The sequence below is a fragment of the Poecilia reticulata genome, chromosome 6 (assembly GCF_904066995.2).
Source record: "Poecilia reticulata chromosome 6, P_reticulata-male-v2, whole genome shotgun sequence".
Classification (NCBI taxonomy): Eukaryota; Metazoa; Chordata; class Actinopteri; order Cyprinodontiformes; family Poeciliidae; genus Poecilia; species Poecilia reticulata.
In genome coordinates this window covers 4,371,761-4,392,777 of record NC_088835.1, presented here as the reverse complement: position 1 = coordinate 4,392,777, position 21,017 = coordinate 4,371,761, and the positions used below count along the sequence as shown (strand labels likewise).

Sequence of the window (21,017 nt, the reverse complement as noted above, 5' to 3'; positions counted from 1 at the left end):
AAGTATGAAAATGTTACGTACTGTGGCTTTAACAGCGGCTTTAAAGAAGTTACAGTTTAGGGAAAATTTCCTTTCTGGTCATCTTTTTCTGCTCTCCATCAATAATGCCCGGAAAAGTGTGAAATATGGAAGAGACTGTGTCAGGGAGACTGTCGGGTAAAACCTGCTGATTTTAGTGAATATTTGAGGATGTCAGGAATGGTGGTGGTTGGTGGTGGTGGTGAGGTTTGACGCTGAGACCCAGGTATGGTGAAGATGATGATATGTTTAATAATAATGATGCTCAAACAGTCCAATACAGGCAGCACGGCGGAGAGACTAGTACGCAGCTAAACACCGGTAGCAACTGATAAGCAGGACTGAAATAGGAGCTTACACTATCCAGGACTTAGCAGTTCTACTGGATAAGTGCACATAGACACTAGACGTAGACAGGGACCAAGACTAAGACGTAGACACAGACATGGGCGAAGACGAGGACCCGACAGGAACACAGACAACAGGTGGGACTAAATACACATAATCAAGGGAACGAGACACACCTAGGGGTGTAGCGATACAATAATTTTACGATACAATATATGATGTTCTGGTCACGATACGATATGTATCACAATATTTGTTGACCGATTCGATACAATACAGTCCGATACAATTCAGTGCATTTTTCCATTTTCTGAAATATTTTAGGACAGAGTGATTTTAGTGACATTTTGTGTCACTAAATTCATAAACTTGAATTTAGTTAACTGAAAACTGATTAAAAGCACCAACTACACAATACCTGACTGATTGGACAGTCTAACAGTCTGCAGCTGGACAAAATGAATCAAAGATGCAGTGAGAGAATTAGTTTCTGTCATTTAATTCATGTGGATTTGACATAAAAGTCAAAAGTTTAAACTGTAATCCAGGAGCAGAGTGGGGAGATTATCACCTCTGTAGACTCTCAATATGCAAATGATTGCACTTATGTTTTTTCTTTTGGACACTGTGGCTGCATTTTGGAGTAAAAATGCAGCCACAAATGCAGTCTTTTGGACTATGGGGGAAAAGGCTTTTCTACCTTGGCTCCCGGAGTTAGCCGTGGCTGTAAGCTGTTTACTGCTAGCTGCTAAAGTCGTGGCTCCGCCTGACCCCGTAGTGATCGACTCCCTGCAGCTACGCAGCGCCGCTATTCCCCTGCTTGGATCTCTGAGTAGCTGCCTCTCAGTCAGACTGCCAGGATCTCATCGTTCTCTCAGTCTCTGATACTCGTTGTCTGTTGCTAATAAGAATGATCGATCAGCCATTGTTACCATGGAAATCCTCCCTGCGCCGCGGATTCCGGCTGCGGGTTTTTTTCCCTCTTCGTCTTTCTGCTCAAAACACAGCGCCGCTGCGGATGTTATCAACCCATGTTCATTCTTCAGGTAATCCTTTGTATACAGAACAGAAACCGCTAAGCTAAAAACTAATTACGAAGTGAACGCTACCAGTCGAAATTGGCATTAATTTCGCGATCTCACTGCTTTCACGGTTACTTGCCCCTGTGGTTTAACGGATCGATACTCGCGGGTGAAAAATTGATATTTTCCGAGGGCGGAAAATATCGATATATATCGCCGAATCGATTTATTTATACAGCCCTGGGACAATCAACGGGGAGACGCAAGACACGCAGAAACACGGATCATGAGAGGAGAGTGACTGAGGATGGCATTCTTCTGAGTTGTGCTTTGAACAGCCTCTGAATCTGTCAATGCACATTCTTAATTATTAAGTAAATAAATACTTGTTTCTTTCATTCTCTAAACTTTTTACTTTCATTTAATTTCTTAGAAGGTATCACAGGCATTCACAGCTGGTCCAATACTAGCACTCACTCTGGAGGCCCCACAGTTCAGTGTGTCTCAGTGTTACTACAACAGTTTTTTCCCCCAGAAGTACTGGGCTGATCTCACACTGAACTATTACATTCAAAACTAAAAATGCTTTTAAGTGAAGGAGTTAGTGGATGAAGCTGCCTGTTCAGTTCCAACTGACTTACAGAGTTCACTTTTCAAGGCAAACGTCATCAAACTAGTTCCTGGTCTACTGGACCGATTGTTCCTCCTGTAATCTGAGTCACATGTTATGTCAGATGTGAAATCACATTGGGACCTTTGAGCATAAAGTGTGAGAAGAACCACTCAAATTTGACTACTTCGCTGCAAGTCCTGGGCCAATAGATAGCCTTGCTACGGTTCCAGCTGGTAACTCAGGTTTTTGCTTCTATCCCTAACAAAGAGAGCATTCTTCTGGACATACCCTTCTCTGTGTTGAACTGACCCCTCTCTCCCGTCAGCCTGGTGCCTTTTTGAGAATCTATAACCTCCGAGCAATCCCAGGATCCAGTAGAGTGCCGGGCCTCACCAGCAGCCAGCCTGTGGAGCCGGATCATCTGGCCTTCCACCTCCATGGAGGAACATCATACGGGAGAGGCATCCGGCTTCTGCCAGAAAACAGCCCAGATGTGCAGGAGCTCAGAAGGTTTGTTTGAGCCGCTTGTCTGACAGGACAGAACCTGTCACAAACAGGTTCCTTTAAATCCTGTGAAGGTTTTTTGAAATCCAAAGGGTCAATTCTATACAGAGACATAATGAAATAATGTCTCTAATACACCCATGGAAGAGATTTATTTATTTATTATCATTAATGGATCAACTAGAAAAAACTGGTATAATAATTTATTTTGATTAGGCTACAAGAGTCTAATGACTAGATTAGATTCTTCCTGTCTACAGTCTACATCAGGGGTCCCCAAACTTTTTCCTGTGAGGGCCACATAACTTTTCCCTTCTCTGGTGGGGGCCGGAGTCAGTTTGTAACAGAAAAAGTGTGACGATTGCAGGAGTGCCTAAATGTACAAATGTATATTGTTTTCCAGAAAGCACAATCAAATAACCCTCTCTGGATTCTTCACAGAAAAAAATCCAGGAAGGATTATAATCCGTATTTTCCTAACTATGAGCCGAACCGGACTATAAGCCACAACCCCAAAGTTTTTTTTAAACCAGTAAACATACACATATAAGCCGCAGAGATCTCTACCGCTCCAGGTTTTCCACAGCGATGCAGCAGCAGAGGGGGGCGGACACCCAAAATTTGAGTCATAACAGGTCAATTGAATATCACATTTATTACGTTGAAAAAGAAAAAGTTTCCAAGTTTAGATTTAACTGAACTGATTACGGTAGTTTCCGAACCGTAACTGTTGCAGTAAAAGTGCTGATCCTTCGTGTTGCTACTAGCAGATGCTAAATGAAAATGGGCGCCTTCTTCTTCTTTAGATCTCAACAGCAGCTTGCATCCATTATTGTTGCACTACTGCCATCTACTGGATCCTAATATCTATACCTCAAATTCTCATAATGATCCCAGTATTATTTAAAAAACTGTTAGATGGCATTTCCCTTCAATGCTATTTAACTGATCAACAACATTCTCAAATTTCAATTCCCTATTAAAACCTAATTCCGTTTTAATGGGTGCATTCTTCTTTTATTTCCAATTTTGACTTTCAATGATTCACTTTGTAATGGTCTCACTATGGTGTCTTGTACCAAAACTAACCATCAGCCAAACTCCTTTCACACGAGTCAGGATTAATTAGTTCTTCCTTTATTTCCATGTAGAATGGAGTGAAACTGTCAAAACACAAACAACTCAGGATGAGCTCAGAGCAGCTTACAGAAGTGTTTTACATTCAGTTACATACATTAGAAGTACAACAGCTACAACAGCTACCTCTGAATGCTATGAGCGGCAATGCTATGTAACGACCTGAGAAATCTTAGCAGCCTGCTAGTTAGCAATGACGTAGCACATAATCAAATCGCTCGCAGGTATTTCCAAAACTAATTCAATAAACAAGTTACTTATTTTATAATATGTTAACATAAAGGCTCATTTTGAAGTATAAGCTGCTACTTACAGGAAGAACTCGACCTGGAATGCAGCGTTCATAATAGACATGTGTGTTCATCTGCTCTACCGCTAGCAAACAACTGCACTGATTAAATAACATAAAAGTCAAGCAGATGGCAGCAATGCACCATGGAAAATCAAAACACCCACAGTTTACAGGACACACTTCCTGCTAAAGAGCCCCCTGGTGGTTGAAGAAAAATCCACATATAAACCGGAAAATACAATATATGAAAAAAAAAATCTTAATGCTCTCTGGTATTGTTCAGGGGGCCGGACCAAATGTGGAGGCGGGCCGGATCCGGCCCGCGGGCCGTAGTTTGGGGACCCCTGGTCTACATAAACTAGGGAAACAGTCTTCAACATCAGAAATTTTAAGCTTCGTGGCTTCTTTATTAGCATCATGTTGGGGGGAAAAATGTGATAAATTTTTTTTTTTGTATTTAATGCCGAACACTGTTTGATGGACCAAGGCTTTTACTGTCTGTACTGTCCTTCAAATATGTCAACCCACTGTAGCCATTTAATAAAACGGTAAACCATTAATATGATTCCAAGTGCTTTGCTGGACAGGGACAATCTAAAACACGACTAATCGGTTAATAAATAACTTTTTTCTCATTTCATATTGTTTCTGAACTGTTCGTGCTTTGCTAGAGCAGCGGTGCAATATGTCGATCGCGGAAGGTTTTGAGTCGATCTCAGCATTAGGTGACAAACTGAACGCCGCCAGTTCACTGAGACCAGCACGTCCTCTGACTCCTTATCAAAACGTTCGTAACTTTATTAAAGAACAACAAAAACATCAACAAAACGTGCTAAAATTAATGACCCAACAACAATAATAAACTCAGTAATTATTGTTTCAACAAGGTGTTGCGCAATTCTGTGCGTTTCGGTTCCATTACCAAAATAACAGAGCAGGAGTTTAAAATGAACTAATCAACCACCACTGTGTTCAGGGAGGCTTATTAATGATCGCAAAATAAATATCAAGCCTGAAAACCTAATATTGTAACGGACTGAATGTTATGTTTGTTATAAATGTTACGTAATCCCTGGTCGGCTTGTGGAGCGCAGGAGGTTGTCATGGCAACAGGTGTGCATGACAGAGCGAATAAAACTGCGACTGGTTTAGAGTTGATCACCTGTTCAGGTTGTTTTACCTTTGCTTACCTTTGCTGTGGCTCATCACAGCCGCTGTAGTTTCTGAACGTTCAATAAACGACAAATTTGAACTAATTACCTCGTCCTTTGTGAGTATACGTCATTTACAACAAACATCAAACATATGTTTCATTAAGTATTTAACAAACAAATGGCTTCTACCGCGATAATTATGTGAAATTAAATGTCTAATATAAAAAAAATCATTTGGTGCTGTTGGGCTCAGTCTGAGAGGCTTTTCCTCTATCAAACTAATATTGATGTTGATGAGATTTTCTTTTTTTTTTTGTCATAGTACCCCCGAGAATTAAAAATTACTTTCACCCCTGAACAAATCTCACTATTCTCCGTCCTGATACGCACAAGCGGGAAGAAAAACAACCATGACGGAATATAATGAGGATTAAGTTGTTAATATGCTGCTCCGGTTGGACAACAACTTCAAATATGTAATGCTCCACTGTTAGCCTCCATGTTTACTTCCGCAAACACTGAGCTCTACTTCTTCCTTTGATGGCAGAACACTGAGAACGCTGACGCTATTCTGCCCTCTACTGCGCATGCAGGACACTTTCAGGTCGTTTGCCCGTTCATACAGGTCGCATGTGTGTGCCAGTGTGAACAGCCCGGCAAAAAAAATCTGATTTGACAAAAAATCGTTATTGAGTCACTTCAGGCTGCAGTGTGAACACACAATAATAATGACAGAGTTCAAAGCAAACAATGCAGAGAAATACATGCTATCTGGCCCTGCTGTCACAGATTATGATGGGTCACAGAAAATGATGTAATTATGGTAAAATAGAAGGGTTAGGGTTAAAGAAGCTTACTCTTGGATGTATCTGTGCCTCTTCTTCTCGCTGGACTAAAATAATACATAATGATTTAATAAATAACTGTGCCAAACTGGTGATCTATCCAAGGTGACCTGATCTCTAGCCCATTGACTGCTGGAGAGAGGCACCATGGGGAAAATGTATTATTTGGTTGGACAAAGAAACAATACATTTCCTCCATGGATGCACATTTGCTTTGATTATGTCATTATGTCTCAAAATTAACCCTTTGTATCTTGCAAAACTTTCACAGAATATAGAGAAAGTAAACCAGGATTGCTTTTTATTCCTCCATGTCCTCTTGTGCACTCTGCAAATTTTTTTAGTATTTTTTGTAAGTTTCATTCTCTTCTGATTGTGTTGTCAAAGAATGGATCTATAGAAATCAATCCAATCCTTTGTTTTGATCTTGTTTGGATGCTGTTAGAGCCATGGAGGCGTTTTTAGACCACCAAGACGAAGAAGTTTCTGAGCTGAACGACTCTGAGCTGCTGGAAGTCTGGAGCACTCCACCAGAGTTTATAGGTATGGGAGACGCCTAGAAGTCAGACCCCTGAAGATCAAACCTCTGAAGGTCAGACCCCAAAAAGTCACATCTCTGAAGGTCATAGGGTAGTGGTTCTTAACCTGGGTTCGATGAGTCGATCTCAGATCCTCCTCTCCGCTGCAGAGGCTCTGGAGGTAAAGACCATAGACATAATATAAGAGTAGACCCCGCATTGGCTGCTCCAACGCAGGAAATACGGCGGCCATCTTGGAGCGGTTGTCCCTCCTACTTTGCTCAATCTAAACAGCAGAAGATGCCTCAGCACTGAGGGATATTGTTGTTCGGATCGATGGACTATTGATGTGAGGGCTCCAAAGACAACGTTTAACAAGTAAGATGGACATTTTATTGTGTATATATTGTCATTATAATGTTACTTTACTGTATTTATGTCCACCAGCGAGATACCAGCTAATATTAGTCACAGTGCTTGGTGTAAAATGGGGTTCAGCCGCTATGAAGGCTAACTGAGATTCTGTAAATCTAAAAAAATGAATTATTATCTAACATTGACTTAGATTATCTGACACAAGAGCCTATATTAGAAATGAAACAATATAACACATATTACAAAACTTATATTATGTGTTATAACATTCACCAGCAAAGTTTACACAGGTGGTAAAGACTATTATTTATATGTAATTCTTTCACTAGTAAGATACATCCTAAATCTTCCGTTTTTGTTTTGAAGGTTTCCTAAAGACACGATGTGAGGAAGAAGAGGGAGAATCTATAAAGAGAGACGGATTCACTGCAGCACGGATGAATCTCACATCAGATTTTGGACTCAATCTCAGCTGCTGAATCTCTGAAGCTAGAACTCATCGGCTGAAAAACATATACATGTATCCACTATATATTTTTTGTGTTTTTGTTTGTATATTTATATAAATATGTATTGATATTACTAAATAATTTAATAAATTATGAATGGCTGTGTGCTTTGTAATATGCTCATCATTCATCAATATCAGAATATTCCATTCCTATTCTATTGTTATAGCCACTAAGCATATTTAAATATGCTGAACTATGTATTAAAAACATACTTAAAAAATACAATTGTTTATAAATGTAGCTTTGATAGATGATTGAATATGGTTTCCAGTAACAAAAAAGCGTGTTATGATTGATTAAATGCGCTGATACGTCATTTTGCTGCTAAACACAATGCTGAGTGGAGTGGTGGACCGCTCCAAGATGGCCGCCCTAAATCTCGTCAGCGACAATAGGCGAGAGCGGCCATGAGGCGTCTATCCTTATATTATGTCTATGGTGCAGACACACTTGTGTAAAGTCGTGATGACGCCCCGCTTTGCCATCACTTGCTGCAGAGGATCACGTTACATCGCTTGGCCAATCACAGCTGCGGAGGAGCCCTGATTGAAGCAGCTCCACTCTCAGCATGGATTTGAACTTGTGTCTTTATTTACTTCAGCAAAGCTCACAGTTTTTACCAAATACTGTAGCTTTCGGTGTTCTTCTAAATCTGCTCCTTAGTCGCATTTTTTCGGGGTTGCTACTGCCTCTAGTGGCGTGGGGTGGTAACACAACTAATATAATTACATTACTAAATCAGAATACCGCAGTCTATTATTTATTATTAATTTTTCATTCTCTTAAGAATGTAGAGCTAATTAAATGATCTAAACAAGACCTTAAAGTGGTTCCAGTTTCTCTCTCTGGTCAACCTGTTGAAACTGTGGCACATTTTAAATACCTTGGGTCGTTCCTGGACAGTCAGCTCAACTTTGCTGAAAACACTGACTATATTTGGAGGAACTGTCCTCAGAGACTCTACCTTTTAAGAAGACTTGGTGATCTTAGGGTGACCCAACTAAATAAATAAAAAATCATATTTTATTTATCACTACAGAATGGTTCAGTGAATGCACATATGAAACTGGTGGGTTTGGTACCTCAAAAAAGGTTAAGAACCACTGGCCTATCAGCAGAAGGTTTTGTTAGGGTTAGTTTTGTTTGAACTGTCCTTAGAATTATGACCTAGTAATAGAGCTTCTGTTTGTGATTTTAATGGATTCAATATTTAAAACAGAATTAGTCTTTGTTTTCTTTAATGATGGCCGTCTCCACAGTTTGACTTTGTTCTCACTCTGTCACACTCAATAATTTCCGTCTCTGTTTCCGTTTCAGATGGCGATGTGGTGGACTGTAGAACTGGTATGAAGATGAAATATTACAGCAGTAAACTTAATTTGGTTCTGGACTACTGTAGAATAATTTTTAGACAAACCAGAGAGTGAAGTAGTATGACAAAAGAAGAAACTCTGTTGAAGTGTGTGTCATGTTATTACCACAGCATTTCAGAAACTAGTCAGTCAAGGTGGTGGCAGTGTGATGGTGTGGGACTGCCACACCTTCGCACATACTGTTGCAGTGATAAAAAACTACTGACAGAACAATGAAATCAGTCGAATTATGAGCTCCCAGCAGTAGTTCACCTGCACTTTTTAACCAGACTTGCTCCAAAGCTTCCAGCCCATAACACTTCAGTGCGCTGTAAGCTACCAGTCAGATGCATCAAATTCAGTGTCTGTGTCAGAGATTATATTCAGAAAGGATGTTTTTTTTATTGATTTAACCTTTGGAATTAACTCCATACTAAAAGTTGAAAGTGACCCACATGTCTGCACTAAATGGGGGTGTGAATTGTAATTTGTCAAAATGACTGACAGACTTCAGATTTTTCTGTCTGTTATATAAACATACTGATCAAATATGGAAAATATTAACGTGACCCCTGCTTGACACACAGAAACAAACAGCAGAAATCTGCCAGGAGTAAAAACATTTAACTGAAGAAGGATTGATGCCCTCAACTTGGCTCCAGGTTTTTCACTTTGGGGGATTCATGATGAAAGCCTTTATGGAGTTTATTTTCCTGTTTTGCAGAGCGATGCTGTGACCACCAGCTGCAGCTGGTGACTCTGTCCCAGGTGAAGCAGAGTGCTGGTGGCCAGACTCACCATGTTCGAGCCCAGATAGGCTCTTATGAGCCCCGCCGGCTGCACCGCGCCCTCAAACTCTTCTGCTGCAGCTGTTCAGCAATGTAGGTCCACACAGTCGCCAGGTCCTGACCCATTTCCTGCTAAACGTTCCAATCACAGCTCACTTCCCAGGTCCTCCGATCAGCACCAGAAGCAGCTCCACAAATCATCACCTCAGCTGATCTTTCATTCTGCCAGCATATGAGCTACATTTGTTAACTATATGGGTAATTATGTAGATGGACAGAATAAATATGAATAACCCATCCTCCACAGAGGTCAGGCTGCTGAAAACATTCCATATTTAAAGTCATCTGTCAACAGGTAGAAAGTCATGTTTGGTCCAGTCTGTAGGAACCCAGCTGTGTTTTAACAAATGTCATACAAGACAGAAAACAGGAAATAATGGAAGATTTGAACCCACCAAACAGCTGATTGAACCACTTCACTCATCTAAACACACTGGTGTGAGCAGAGCTGACAGGTTCTTAGCTTGAACTTAGCAGGACACATAGTTTAACCATAGTTCTGTCCAAATTCAGATCACAATGCTGCTGAGTACTATAATATGTTATTTAACTAAGTCTGTGTCTTTGTAATCCTAACCTGGTTGTTGCCTTCCTGCACTATTCTGCTCAGTTCAAATCTCACTTCACTTCACAGTTCAGTCTGGCCTTTCTCCCTCTGAAGTGGGTTCCCTTTGGTAGATTTTCTACCAGACCAATCAGCGAACAGAAGAAGTTGTGGACAATGACGTTGACGTCTGCATTGTTTCAGAATTGTAGTCTGCCTGCCGTTTTCCTGTAGTGAAGGAAGCAGTTCAGTCCTTGACTGGGGGTTCTGGACCCCTCCGAACCCTCCAGGGATTTCCACCCATGAGGTGGACATATAAACATCAGGACAGGTAGACAGGAGTAATTATGTAGAGGTGAACATGTGGACAAAGCATCTTAGATCAAAGTGCTTTGTTAGGACAATCTGGGACAGTGAGACAGGACAGAGTCTTGTCTCACTTGTGCGCTTGGTCACAAAAAGTTTAGAGAAAATGTAGTCATTTCATATTTAGGATTTTAAAGAAACTTTTAGACTAGCGGTTCTCAACATGGGCGGTACCGCCCCCCAGGGGGCGTTCAGAGGACGGCAGGGGGCGCTGGCGGACATTTTTACAAAAGGGGGGCGCTGGGATGCCTTTGGGGGACGTTTAGTCGAAGGTAAACTTTACACTTTAAATGCACAACAATACCAGTTTAGACTTTGAGCAATTTGGTAAAACTGTATTGTGTAACATTAAATCATGCTTGGCTGCAACTGTATCGATGGCAGCTCTTCTATTCAGTGTTTGTTAGCTTCTGTTAGCTTCTTGGCGCAGCTCCGTTCTCCTGCTACTGGTAGCTAAAATCACGATGCCCTCACTTTGTATCCCTCTGAAAAATGAACCCATTTAAATAAAGAAATCCCTCCATGGGTGATACCACGATAGAGAGCGTTCATTTTATAGAGTTAACACGGTGCTGTAAGTGGTCCGGTATGAAACGGGTGATAGAACAACACAGCACTTTTAAATTTCAATAATCAGAATGCAGAAATTGTTTTAAAAGGTTTATGTCAGTCTACCTTTTCCCCATCGATACGCTTCCCGACCGCCCTGCACCTGAGGGGTTTAAAAAAAGAAAGATGTGCACATTGCGCAAAATTCTGAAACAGGAGAAGCGGGACATAAAACGGAGCGACGAACTAGATGTGAAATATGGCATAAAAACAGAGAATCCGACGCTGAACAGTGAAAAATCAACACATGACGATTAGGCGGCGCAGCAGGTGATGAGTGAAGATTACTGATGGTCAATAAATGATAAAATAAATGTAGCAACAGGACAGAAGCTAAAGTGAACATAGCAATAAACCAAGAGAGGATAATACTAATCAAATGAAACTAAATGGAAATGAATGAAGAACAAAATGCAAGAATAAACTAAGAAACTAAAGTAAATACAGAGGAATAAACTGGTATGGCAAGACCTTTAGAGCAATAATTAATACAGAGACTGTATGGCAAGAATAAACAGACACTATTTCTAGATAAAAGGTAAAATAATATTGTTGAAGTGTCATGGGTTTGTTGAGACCACATCTAGTACTGAGAATAAATATATCTTACAGACCATAACAGTAAAGAACTGATCACTTATTTATGTTTTTAATTAGATTTGATATATTTATTTCTTCAATATTATTTTTCATGTCAGTGTTAATGTCATGAGGCTGATGACTCCATGACACTTTGACTCATTAGGATTTGATTAAGAACCAGATTTGTTCTTTGTAATTTCTGTCCAGTAAAACTATTAATCTATAATCAATAGACAGGTCTATATAAAGATATAATCCATGTTTCTGTCTCATATTTGTATGGCATTAAAAGGACCTGGAACTTTAGTTTTTCCACTGAAAGCTCTGGTTTGCACAATAAATGCCATGTGGGTGAAGTTTTATGGATGATACTCTGATGTCCCATTCTCCTGAAGGCAGCACAGAGCTGCACCACCAGAAACTGACAAACACTGAAGAGAAGAAGAGTTATGATTAATGTAGTTACAGTTCTATCCATGTTTTAATGTTGCAGAGCTCAGTCGTTTTGAAAATAGTTCAAAGTTTAAACTGGCATGTTGAACATCTTTTATCTGGTCATTTTGTGGAATATTTAACAACTAGAAAATGGCACAAAATAATATTTTTTCCACTTTGGCTGCTGTTAGACCTACCAATTTAACTTGAATGTTCATTGCATTTTTCGTAGACGCCTGTGAAAATAATTTCTATTCCCATGACTTTTTTGTTCTCTGGGAAATTATTTTTGATGATAAATACAGAAACAAGCATAAAAATCAAAACATCTACAATAGTGATAGTAATATTAATAAAATAATAGTAAGTGCAAAGTAGCCTGCAAATTCTTTGTTGGGGGGGAGGAGGGACCTGGATGAAGGCTGGGGGGGCGCTGGGCCAAAAAAGGTTGAGAAACACTGATTTAGACAATGAGCTAAACGTATCATAAAGGATTTGATGCCTAGAAGCATAATTCTGTCAGCTGGTACAAATCGCCCATCATTAGGCCGCCACTGGGAGCCTGTAGCGCCCCCCTGAGGTCAGATGTGTAATGAAGAGGATCTGCTTAAATATTCCTTCCCGTATTCATGAATATGTTCCTTTCTTCCTTACTTGTCCTTTGAGCAAACAGAAGCAGAGCTTTTCACTCTCCTTCCTACTATTGACAGAGAGCTGCCTAAAACATCAGCCTAAATGTCCTTGTAAATTCAAAGGAAATGAATTTGCAAGCAGAACAGGTGTTGTTCAACTACAGCTGAACAACACCTGTGTGTTACTATGCTAAATAATTAATTGAGAAAACTTTACTGTTTGATCTGTCCTCAATGGTGATGTATTTGTGATTGAACCGAAATGATTCTTTTTTCTTCTGCCAAGTGCCTTGAGACGACGTGTTGTGAATTGGCACTATAGAGATAAAGTGAGCTGTCCTATGTGAGTCCATGGAGAATTAAAGCTCCACTGTGTTCCCAGTCAGGACGTCCCAGATGAAGAGCTGCTAGCCGGGATCTTCTCTGAGGCGACCCGGTGCCCTACGGCCTGTGCTCCTCCTCCATGGGCGCTGTCTGGACATGTGGATCTACCAGGAGACGCCTCAGCATCCCAACAACACTCTCCCAGTGTCCACCTGTCCACCAAACTCATGACAGAGGGCAAAACTGAGCAACTCATCTTCCTCATGGGTAACAGTCAGGACCAGGAAATGTCTGCAACTTCCTTCAGCGTCTTTCTGTTTTTAAGATGAAATCTATTAAACTTTGTGGCTTTTCTTCTCATCAGATCTGCAACAAAGGAAATGATGTTTTCATTTTAATCCCTCCCTCCCTCCAGGGTGCTCTCTGGAGGAGACGCAGCACCTGGCAGCTGCTTACCCCAACGTTGTTCCAGTGGCGCCATCTGGTGGCCGGCTGGCCCTGATGGACCTGACCGCACCCTTCCTGTTCAGAGGAACAGACAGACACTACGGGTAACAGCCCAGCCCCTCTTCTGCTAGCATAACATAATAACAGAACCAAAACCCAGACAGTCCCAGGGACAGCATCTCTGACAGCTGTGTGTGTGTTGCAGGTGTAAGCGGTGCTCTGAGGCTGCAGTGAGGGAGCCGAGTGCTGCAGGAGTGGAGCAGGTCGATGAGAAGATGATAGCAGAGAGTGAGACATGCTGCACTTCCTGTAGTTGAAGATGAGAGAGAAAACAGTAACCATATCACCAGGCATTATAAGCTAAAGAAGAAACAACTGAATGTTTAATGGATTAAAATCTCCAAACAAAACCAGGTTATGGTTATATGTCACTCACCATTAACTTCTCATGGTAATAAATAGTCTGAACTGGTACAGCGCTCAATCTGACCCTGAGGTCCCAGAGCAAATGGTGTTGAGCTACTGGCTGTAGCTCCAGCTGCCTTGGGCCAGTCTGACCCCCACCAGCAGGTGAGACCAGGTGGGTGAAGTGTCTTGCCCAACACACCATAATGGAGTTGAAAGGAGCGGGAATCAAACCTTCAGCCTGATGAACTCCTACCTCCTGAGTCTCCAATCACCTCAATTACTTCCTAATTAGACTCTCATCCCTTGACTTTTCAAAAGTCTGACAAAATCTCAACTATATTAATATAAAAACAAAAAAGTGAAACATTTTTCACCCCAGACTTTGAAAAAGCTAGCCTGGTAAAAACCAGCCCCATGTCCAGCACTTTGCTTCAACAGGGTCTGGGCTCTCGACTGTTAAGAAATCATTGCTTCCTAGAAGTGTGGACTATGTTGAGCTTTTACATTTTACCCAATCACTAAGTGAGCTATAATGTGCCAGTTCAGCAATGAATTTTACTGGAAATGGGCTGCACTGTAAACAACCATCCTCCCCTGCTGATCCTCCAAACAGCAAATAGACTTTTTCTTCAATTTGCTCATTGGCCAGATAGAAAATCTATCTGAGGAAATCCAGGTGAATGGAAGAAAGGCCAGACTGATATGTGAATCAAGATTTGAATTGAGCTGAATTGCACAAGAAGGGAACAGCCAGTCTAGGAAAAACCCATTCTGACCTGGAAAGGCTGGCTGGCTGGCTGGCTGGCTGGCTGGCTGGCTGGCTGGCTGGCTGGCTGGCTGGCTGGCTGGCTGGCTGGCTGGCTGGCTGGCTGGCTGGCTGGCTGGCTGGCTGGCTGGCTGCATGTTTGCAAATTTGCTTGCTTAACGTGACTGATTTGGGGTCAGCCCTAAACCTTCTGTCTGTTTGTTGTGTTCTGCAGCCCTCGGCGTGCAGCCACTGCAGCTGGTCTTGCTGATGAAGTTGCAGCTGCAGGATGCCACAGACACTCTGGACGTCTACTTGTGGAGACATGCTGTGAGTTTCTGACTTTCATGTCCTTGTCAGACAGACGGGTGAAATCTGAGCTGGAAAATCTGACTGCAGTATGAGAACAGCTGTGATCATGCAGGAGTTGGAGCCTGTGTGTTTACCAAGGCTGAGTACAGCCTGGACGGGTCGCTGGTCCATCCCATGATATCACCTTCACTAAAGTGGAACTAGAACATCTCATCTCGATAATGAACTGGTTTCTGAGTGGATCCTCATTTAGTCATCCAGCCTCTCTGTTGCTAAGGGCTATTTCCTAACCTGATGAGGTTCTGTGTTTGTTTATAAGAGGATATGGTGTGTGTGTGTGTGCGTGTGTGTGTGTGTGTGTGTGTGTGTGTGTGTGTGTGTGTGTGTGTGTGTGTGTGTGTGTGTGTGTGTGTGTGTGTGTGTGTGTGTGTGTGTGTGTGTGTGTGTGTGTGTGTGTGTGCGTGTGTGTGTGTGTGCGTGTGTGTTTATATTTTCACATTTAGAAAAAGTCTTGCCCCTGCAGAACAGGACAAAATAGTAGTACACATTTAATAACATTTAATACAGGAGACTGACTCAGGAAAGGAAAGTCATAAATACAGATTAATTCGACATAGAGTGAAATATTTCAAGCCTTTATTTCTTGTCAATGTGATGATTTTGGCTTTCAGAAAACAGCCCAAATTTTATGAAATGTTGGAATCAGCTAATTAACTCGACATGCAAAGGTTTCCTGAGCCTCCAGCTCAGGGGTCTTCAACTTCACCCCTCCAGGTCAGGTGACCTTCGACCTGGAGGGGTTAACTTGACTGATTTGGGGTCAGCCCTAAATCAGTCAAGTGGTGATTTTGGTGTTGGACCAGGGACCAAGTTTTGGTCCCTGGTCCAACACTTGCACCAAATGACTGGAAACCGGTCAGCTCAATCTTGGAATCAAGAGCATAGGAACCATTGTTCCGTAACCTGATGATGGCAGGACTAGAAGAATGATGCACAACACTTGAATTCTGAGCTAACGTTTCCAGACAGCAGAGAAGCAGTCAGTAGGGATGTTGAATCAGCACAGTGAAGGACATATCTTCTTTTCAACTCAGGAGAGCAGGGCACAAAGATGGATATCATTCATTTATACTTTAATATTTTTGATGAACATATTCTTGTAGTTCACCCATTTTCCACTTTGTGCACCACCCAGGTCCGCTTACCAGTTTCAGGAGCTGACCAAAACTCCATCACTACCCTGTTTAAGGGATGTCGGCCGCCTTAATCAGTTTTTGGTTATGTGTGACTGTTGCCGGCCTCGTATGCTCTGGCTATGTAAGCATGCAGCAGTGTGCATGTGAGCAGATACAAGAGATGGAGGGAAACACAGAATTATTTATTCCTAACAATATGCTGGTGGCTTTACAGTCATTAGACCAGGAACTTATTTACAGTGTTCTTTATTCTAGTTCTTATCTGATTCTGTTTACTTCGTATTATTTAGTGTTTTTCATTTGAAAACTGGCTGAAAAAATTGACTGAAAAATGATGAAAGATTGTTTGATCTTTGAAACTGTAGAAACTCGGCCCCTTCAGCCAGAGCAGTGGTTTTTGAAAGCAGCAGTTTCCTGTCTGCTCCCTGATCAGCTGACAGCTCAGAGTTTCTGGCCTCCTACTGGATGGAGGAACTAACTAAACTGTGTTGCTTCTGTCTTCAGGAGCTTTTTTTCAGTGTGGCAGCAACAGATGTCTCAGCCAATCAGGAAGCTCAAAACAGCATTCATCAGACCATGGATACACTCTGTCCAGCAGAGGGCAGCATAGGTATGTAATAGGACCAACAACCCAGCTCTGCTGTGGACTGAGAGGAATCAGTGGATGGAATGTATCCCACAGTCTTTCTCTCTGCCTCAGCACCTTCAGTCGCCTCATCACTTCCTGTCCAGTCCAGGGTCCAGGTGACCTTGATGATGCCTCACATGTATTACAGGTGAGCGGCCATGGCTCGACCTGTGTCTCATGGCGTACCGGACAGAGGGCGAGGAGAGGCAGATCCAGACTTGCTACCAGATCTGCAATACTGTGGTGGTCAAACCCTGCTGTAACAGTCCAGACGATGCACAATGAAGCACAATGGACCAGTCTGGACTGGACCGGACCTGAAGCACAGCACCTCACATTCAAACACATCAAGTGTTCTGTCTTCTGAGCTGCTTGGTGGGAAATCTGTTCTTTGCACTGATGGGATGCTTTCTGTTTGTTTCCATCCCAAAGTTTTCTCCACCATTCACCATAGTGATTTAATGACTTTCTAAATAAAAGCATAATCCGTAAACTTGAATCAGATATTTTATTGGTGGTCATAATGTTACGCCTCATCAGTGTGGCTATAGGTTAAAACTGATCACAGGGTCAGGGGTCATGTTGGAGGAGAGCTGACCTCCATTGCTCTTCACCCTGAACATCCTGTCCACTGTGCAACATGGTGGTGGCAGCATCATGCAGGAATGCGTTTCTTCAGCAGGAAGCAGGTCAGGGATGATGGGAGGATGAATGGAGCTAAATCCAGAACAATCCTGGAAGGAAACCAGTTGAAGACTGGAGCAGATTGAACAGGTGAGATGAGATGGGAGGTTTTTGGATCAAACTATTTCCAAAAAGAACAGAACTTACAGAAGTTTCTCTTTCTGAATAGCACCAGTTATAAAGTATTGAAAAACTGCAGGACAGTACTCGTATGTTAGGTATAAAATAATGGATGACATGAAGAATATGCTTCAATCTAGTATAATTCTCTCTAAAGTGACATATTGACATGGTTATTCATATTGTACAGAAACTGATTCTGATTCTATGGGGGGCCAAACTTGTCACAACTCTTGTCCTTTCCGTAATCGGGGTTATTACTGCCACTGTTTTCTGCAAGGTAAATAGAATTAATATGGGAAGTTTGACGGATCTTTGCTCCTCCCTCCCTCCCTCCCTCCCTCCCTCACCCAGACCCTCTCCTTCCCTGGCCGGGCCTTTTTCTCTCCGCCTCAGAGCTTCGTGAGGTGAAACTTTCCAAACTTCGTGGCTCTTCAGTCATACGAGCGGTGACCTTGGTGTCAGCACATCTGCTCCCCGCACAGACTCTAACCGGCCCGGGAGTCGGGAGTGGACCCTGGTAGCGCTGCTCATACTCCCAGAAGCTCAAGACATCTTTGACCTGGCAGCACAGTCTGGAGATGGACCGAGCATCGTGGCGCTCTGTGGCCGCCTCTGTTTAAACCGAACCATGATGCTGCCTCAGCGGTTCCTCTGCTTGCTGCTGTGCAGCGACATCGGTGCCGCTCCGCTCCGCCGGAGTCCCGGTCCTCATATTGACGCTCCCACCCCTGAGAGGAATGCACTGAGCAGGTCGTGCCCCCCCCAAATAGCCAGCCACGTAGCCGAGTTTCCCCCGCTGGGGCCGAAACCAGCCAAGCTACAGGGAGCGCTGCGCCAGCGCTCTGTGCGTAAAAGTTCTGCACTAAATGGACATTTACGCACAGAGGAGAGCAGGCGAAAAGCCCAGTGTACTGTGGAAGAAGGGCTGAAAAAAAACGGGCATGGGCTTAAATGCGGAATCAGAACCGATGAGAAGGATCCGAGGTCCAATCAGAACCGGAGGAAGCGAAACGAGCCGCTGTTGGAGGCACCGGTCGCTATGGCGCAGCAGCGTGACCCCCGGCTCCCCTTGATATTCAACAGCAGCAACTATGAGGAGGAGGATTACTCCCTGCCGGACACTCCTGACACCTCGCCAGGGAACCCGCGGGCCAGACCCAAGCAGATGAAGAACCCATTTTATCCCCTCACTGCCGCGTCCTACGGAGCCTGGGCGGTGCTGCTGGTGGCCGCCGTCATCTTCAGCGTAGGCATCATCGGGAACGTGGCGCTCATGTGTATTGTGTGTCACAACTACTACATGAGGAGCATCTCCAACTCCCTGCTGGCAAACCTTGCGCTCTGGGACTTCATAGTTGTCTTCTTCTGCCTGCCGCTCGTGGTTTTCCACCGGCTCACCAAGAACTGGCTGCTGGGAGCGTTTTCCTGCAGGATCGTCCCCTACCTGGAGGTGAGAGGTTGGTGAAGGGGCTTTCTAGAGAGTAATCATGCTCAATGTTAAGTCAATGAAGGCCAGGTGTACTGTGTTTGATTAACAGTGTGTCAGCAGATTGTCCTCCTGAGCTGTGGATCTCTGCAGCTCCTCCAGAGTCTCCATGCTCTCTTGTCAGTCTGGTTGAATGTCCATGTCCTGGTAGATCTCCAGCTGGTCCATCCTGTCTCCATGTCCAGATGAAGGATTGATCAGAACACGGCATGTTGTTGTAGAACCTAACTCTGCTTTAAACAGAACCACCAGGTTCTGCCTGACCTCCTGCTGGGTTCCCTGGTCTCCAAGGTTGATGCTTGATCTTTAAAGAACCTCTGAGGCCAGAACCAGACCAGCTGCATTTAGACTGAGGTTCAACTGCACACAGATGGACTTTTTTTCGGTAACACTTTATTTGACGGAGTGTGAATAAGACTGACGTGAAGCTGTCATAAACATGACACCGTCATGAACATCAGTAAGTCTTGAATATTTATGACTGTTTTCATAAAGTGTCATTCGGTAAATACTGACATTTTTAATACAAAGTTGACAATATTCAAAATTTCTTTGTTATGACAACTTGACATTAACCAAGAAATCATGATCTGTTATACATTTGTTATAAAAGTATTACTTTAGCTTTAATAACATAAAGCTACATAATTTTTAAAGTTTAATTGGTAATACTTTTATAACATTTATGTCAGATCATGATTTCTTGGTTAATGTCAAGTTGTCATAACAAAGACATTTGTATTGAACTTTGAATTAAAAGTGTCATAATTTACCGAATGACTCTTTATGACAACAGTAAATATAAAGACTTACTGATGTTTATGACGGTGTCATGTTTATGACGGTGTCATGTTTATGACGGTGTCATGTCATGTTCATGACTCAGCAAAGGTCTAAAAATCAGCTACTGTCCTCTGAACATCTCGGTGTCATTACTGAGGGGTTCTGGTGAACCCAGTGCTGGATGGTGAATGTCAGTCTGTATCTGTTCTACTTGTATGACTTGCATGGGTTGTAACATTTTGATCATTTTTGGTATTAACGCCTGTTTTTTAAAGGTTTTGTTTGCTCTAGTGGCCATTATTTGAGGGTAGTTTGATAGGGGGGAGGGTTGTGAGGGGAGTCATGCGGCAGGTGTCACCAGGCCGGGTATTGAGCCTGTGACCACCGGCATGAGGACTAGGGCCTCAATAGGTGGGTTGTGCTTTGCCCCTGCGCCACCACAGAACCCCCACCTGTTTTATACTTAACCAAATCTCATTATTTCTCAAGGTAATTACACTGATGGGTTCTTACACCCTCTTGCAGTTGAAACCATAAAAGGGTGTATGGTTTTAGAACCAAGTCCTGAAACTGGTAAACGGGTTCAGGACACCCATAGGACATCTCTATGTGTGGTGCATAGAGATAAAAATAATTGAATTGCAACAACTGGGGGCTTGTCTGAGTTGGTTTTCGGATTCCTGAGACCAGGACTCCCGTCTCAATTAGTTAATGTGGTGACCAAAAATAGAGATTTTTGGTGTGTGCACAACTTAAATGGTAGGCAGAACATTTTTTTTTTTGTTTTTTTTTTCTGGCGGTTTGTTTTCAAAATGTATGACTGCAAAGCTCAATTGTTGTTTCTCGCCTGTCACCTGTTTCTGGCCTTCAAATTCTTGACATTAACGGGAACATTCACTTAGTTTTTATTGTGTAAAACCCATGGTTAGATTAATTAAGTTGTTTTGGGTCTGTTAAAACTCCAGACAGAAACTGAGTCGGTCTCAGGGGTTCAGCGGAGCCTCTGCCGCGGAGGTAAAGACACACTTGTGTAAAGTCGTGATGACGCCCCGCTTTGCCATCATTTGCTGCAGAGGATCACGTTACATTGCTTAGCCAATCAGAGGATCACGTTACATTGCTTAGCCAATCAGAGGATCACGTTACATTGCTTAGCCAATCAGAGGATCACGTTA

General features: G+C 42.6%; 1 protein-coding gene across 3 annotated transcripts in view; it reads left to right on the top strand.

Moving 5' to 3' along the window:
• Nucleotides 1–18,206, top strand: part of pot1 (protection of telomeres 1 homolog) — a 55,861-nt gene extending 37,655 nt beyond the window's left edge. For 2 of the 3 annotated variants that reach the window (XM_081607694.1, XM_081607693.1), the window contains exons 11-21: nt 2,327–2,511; nt 6,379–6,476; nt 8,656–8,682; nt 9,415–9,571; nt 13,089–13,297; nt 13,446–13,581; nt 13,683–13,765; nt 14,866–14,960; nt 16,643–16,748; nt 16,915–17,540; nt 17,925–18,206. In XM_081607694.1, coding sequence (XP_081463820.1) covers nt 2,327–2,511; nt 6,379–6,476; nt 8,656–8,682; nt 9,415–9,571; nt 13,089–13,297; nt 13,446–13,581; nt 13,683–13,765; nt 14,866–14,960; nt 16,643–16,748; nt 16,915–17,051 — 1,233 coding nt within the window. In that variant the 3' untranslated portion in view covers nt 17,052–17,540; nt 17,925–18,206. Of the gene's footprint in view, nt 1–2,326; nt 2,512–6,378; nt 6,477–8,655; nt 8,683–9,414; nt 9,572–13,088; nt 13,298–13,445; nt 13,582–13,682; nt 13,766–14,865; nt 14,961–16,642; nt 16,749–16,838; nt 17,541–17,924 lie in introns of those variants that run through there. The other variant, XM_081607695.1, reaches the window with a different exon arrangement.
• Nucleotides 18,207–21,017: the final 2,811 nt, after the last annotated feature.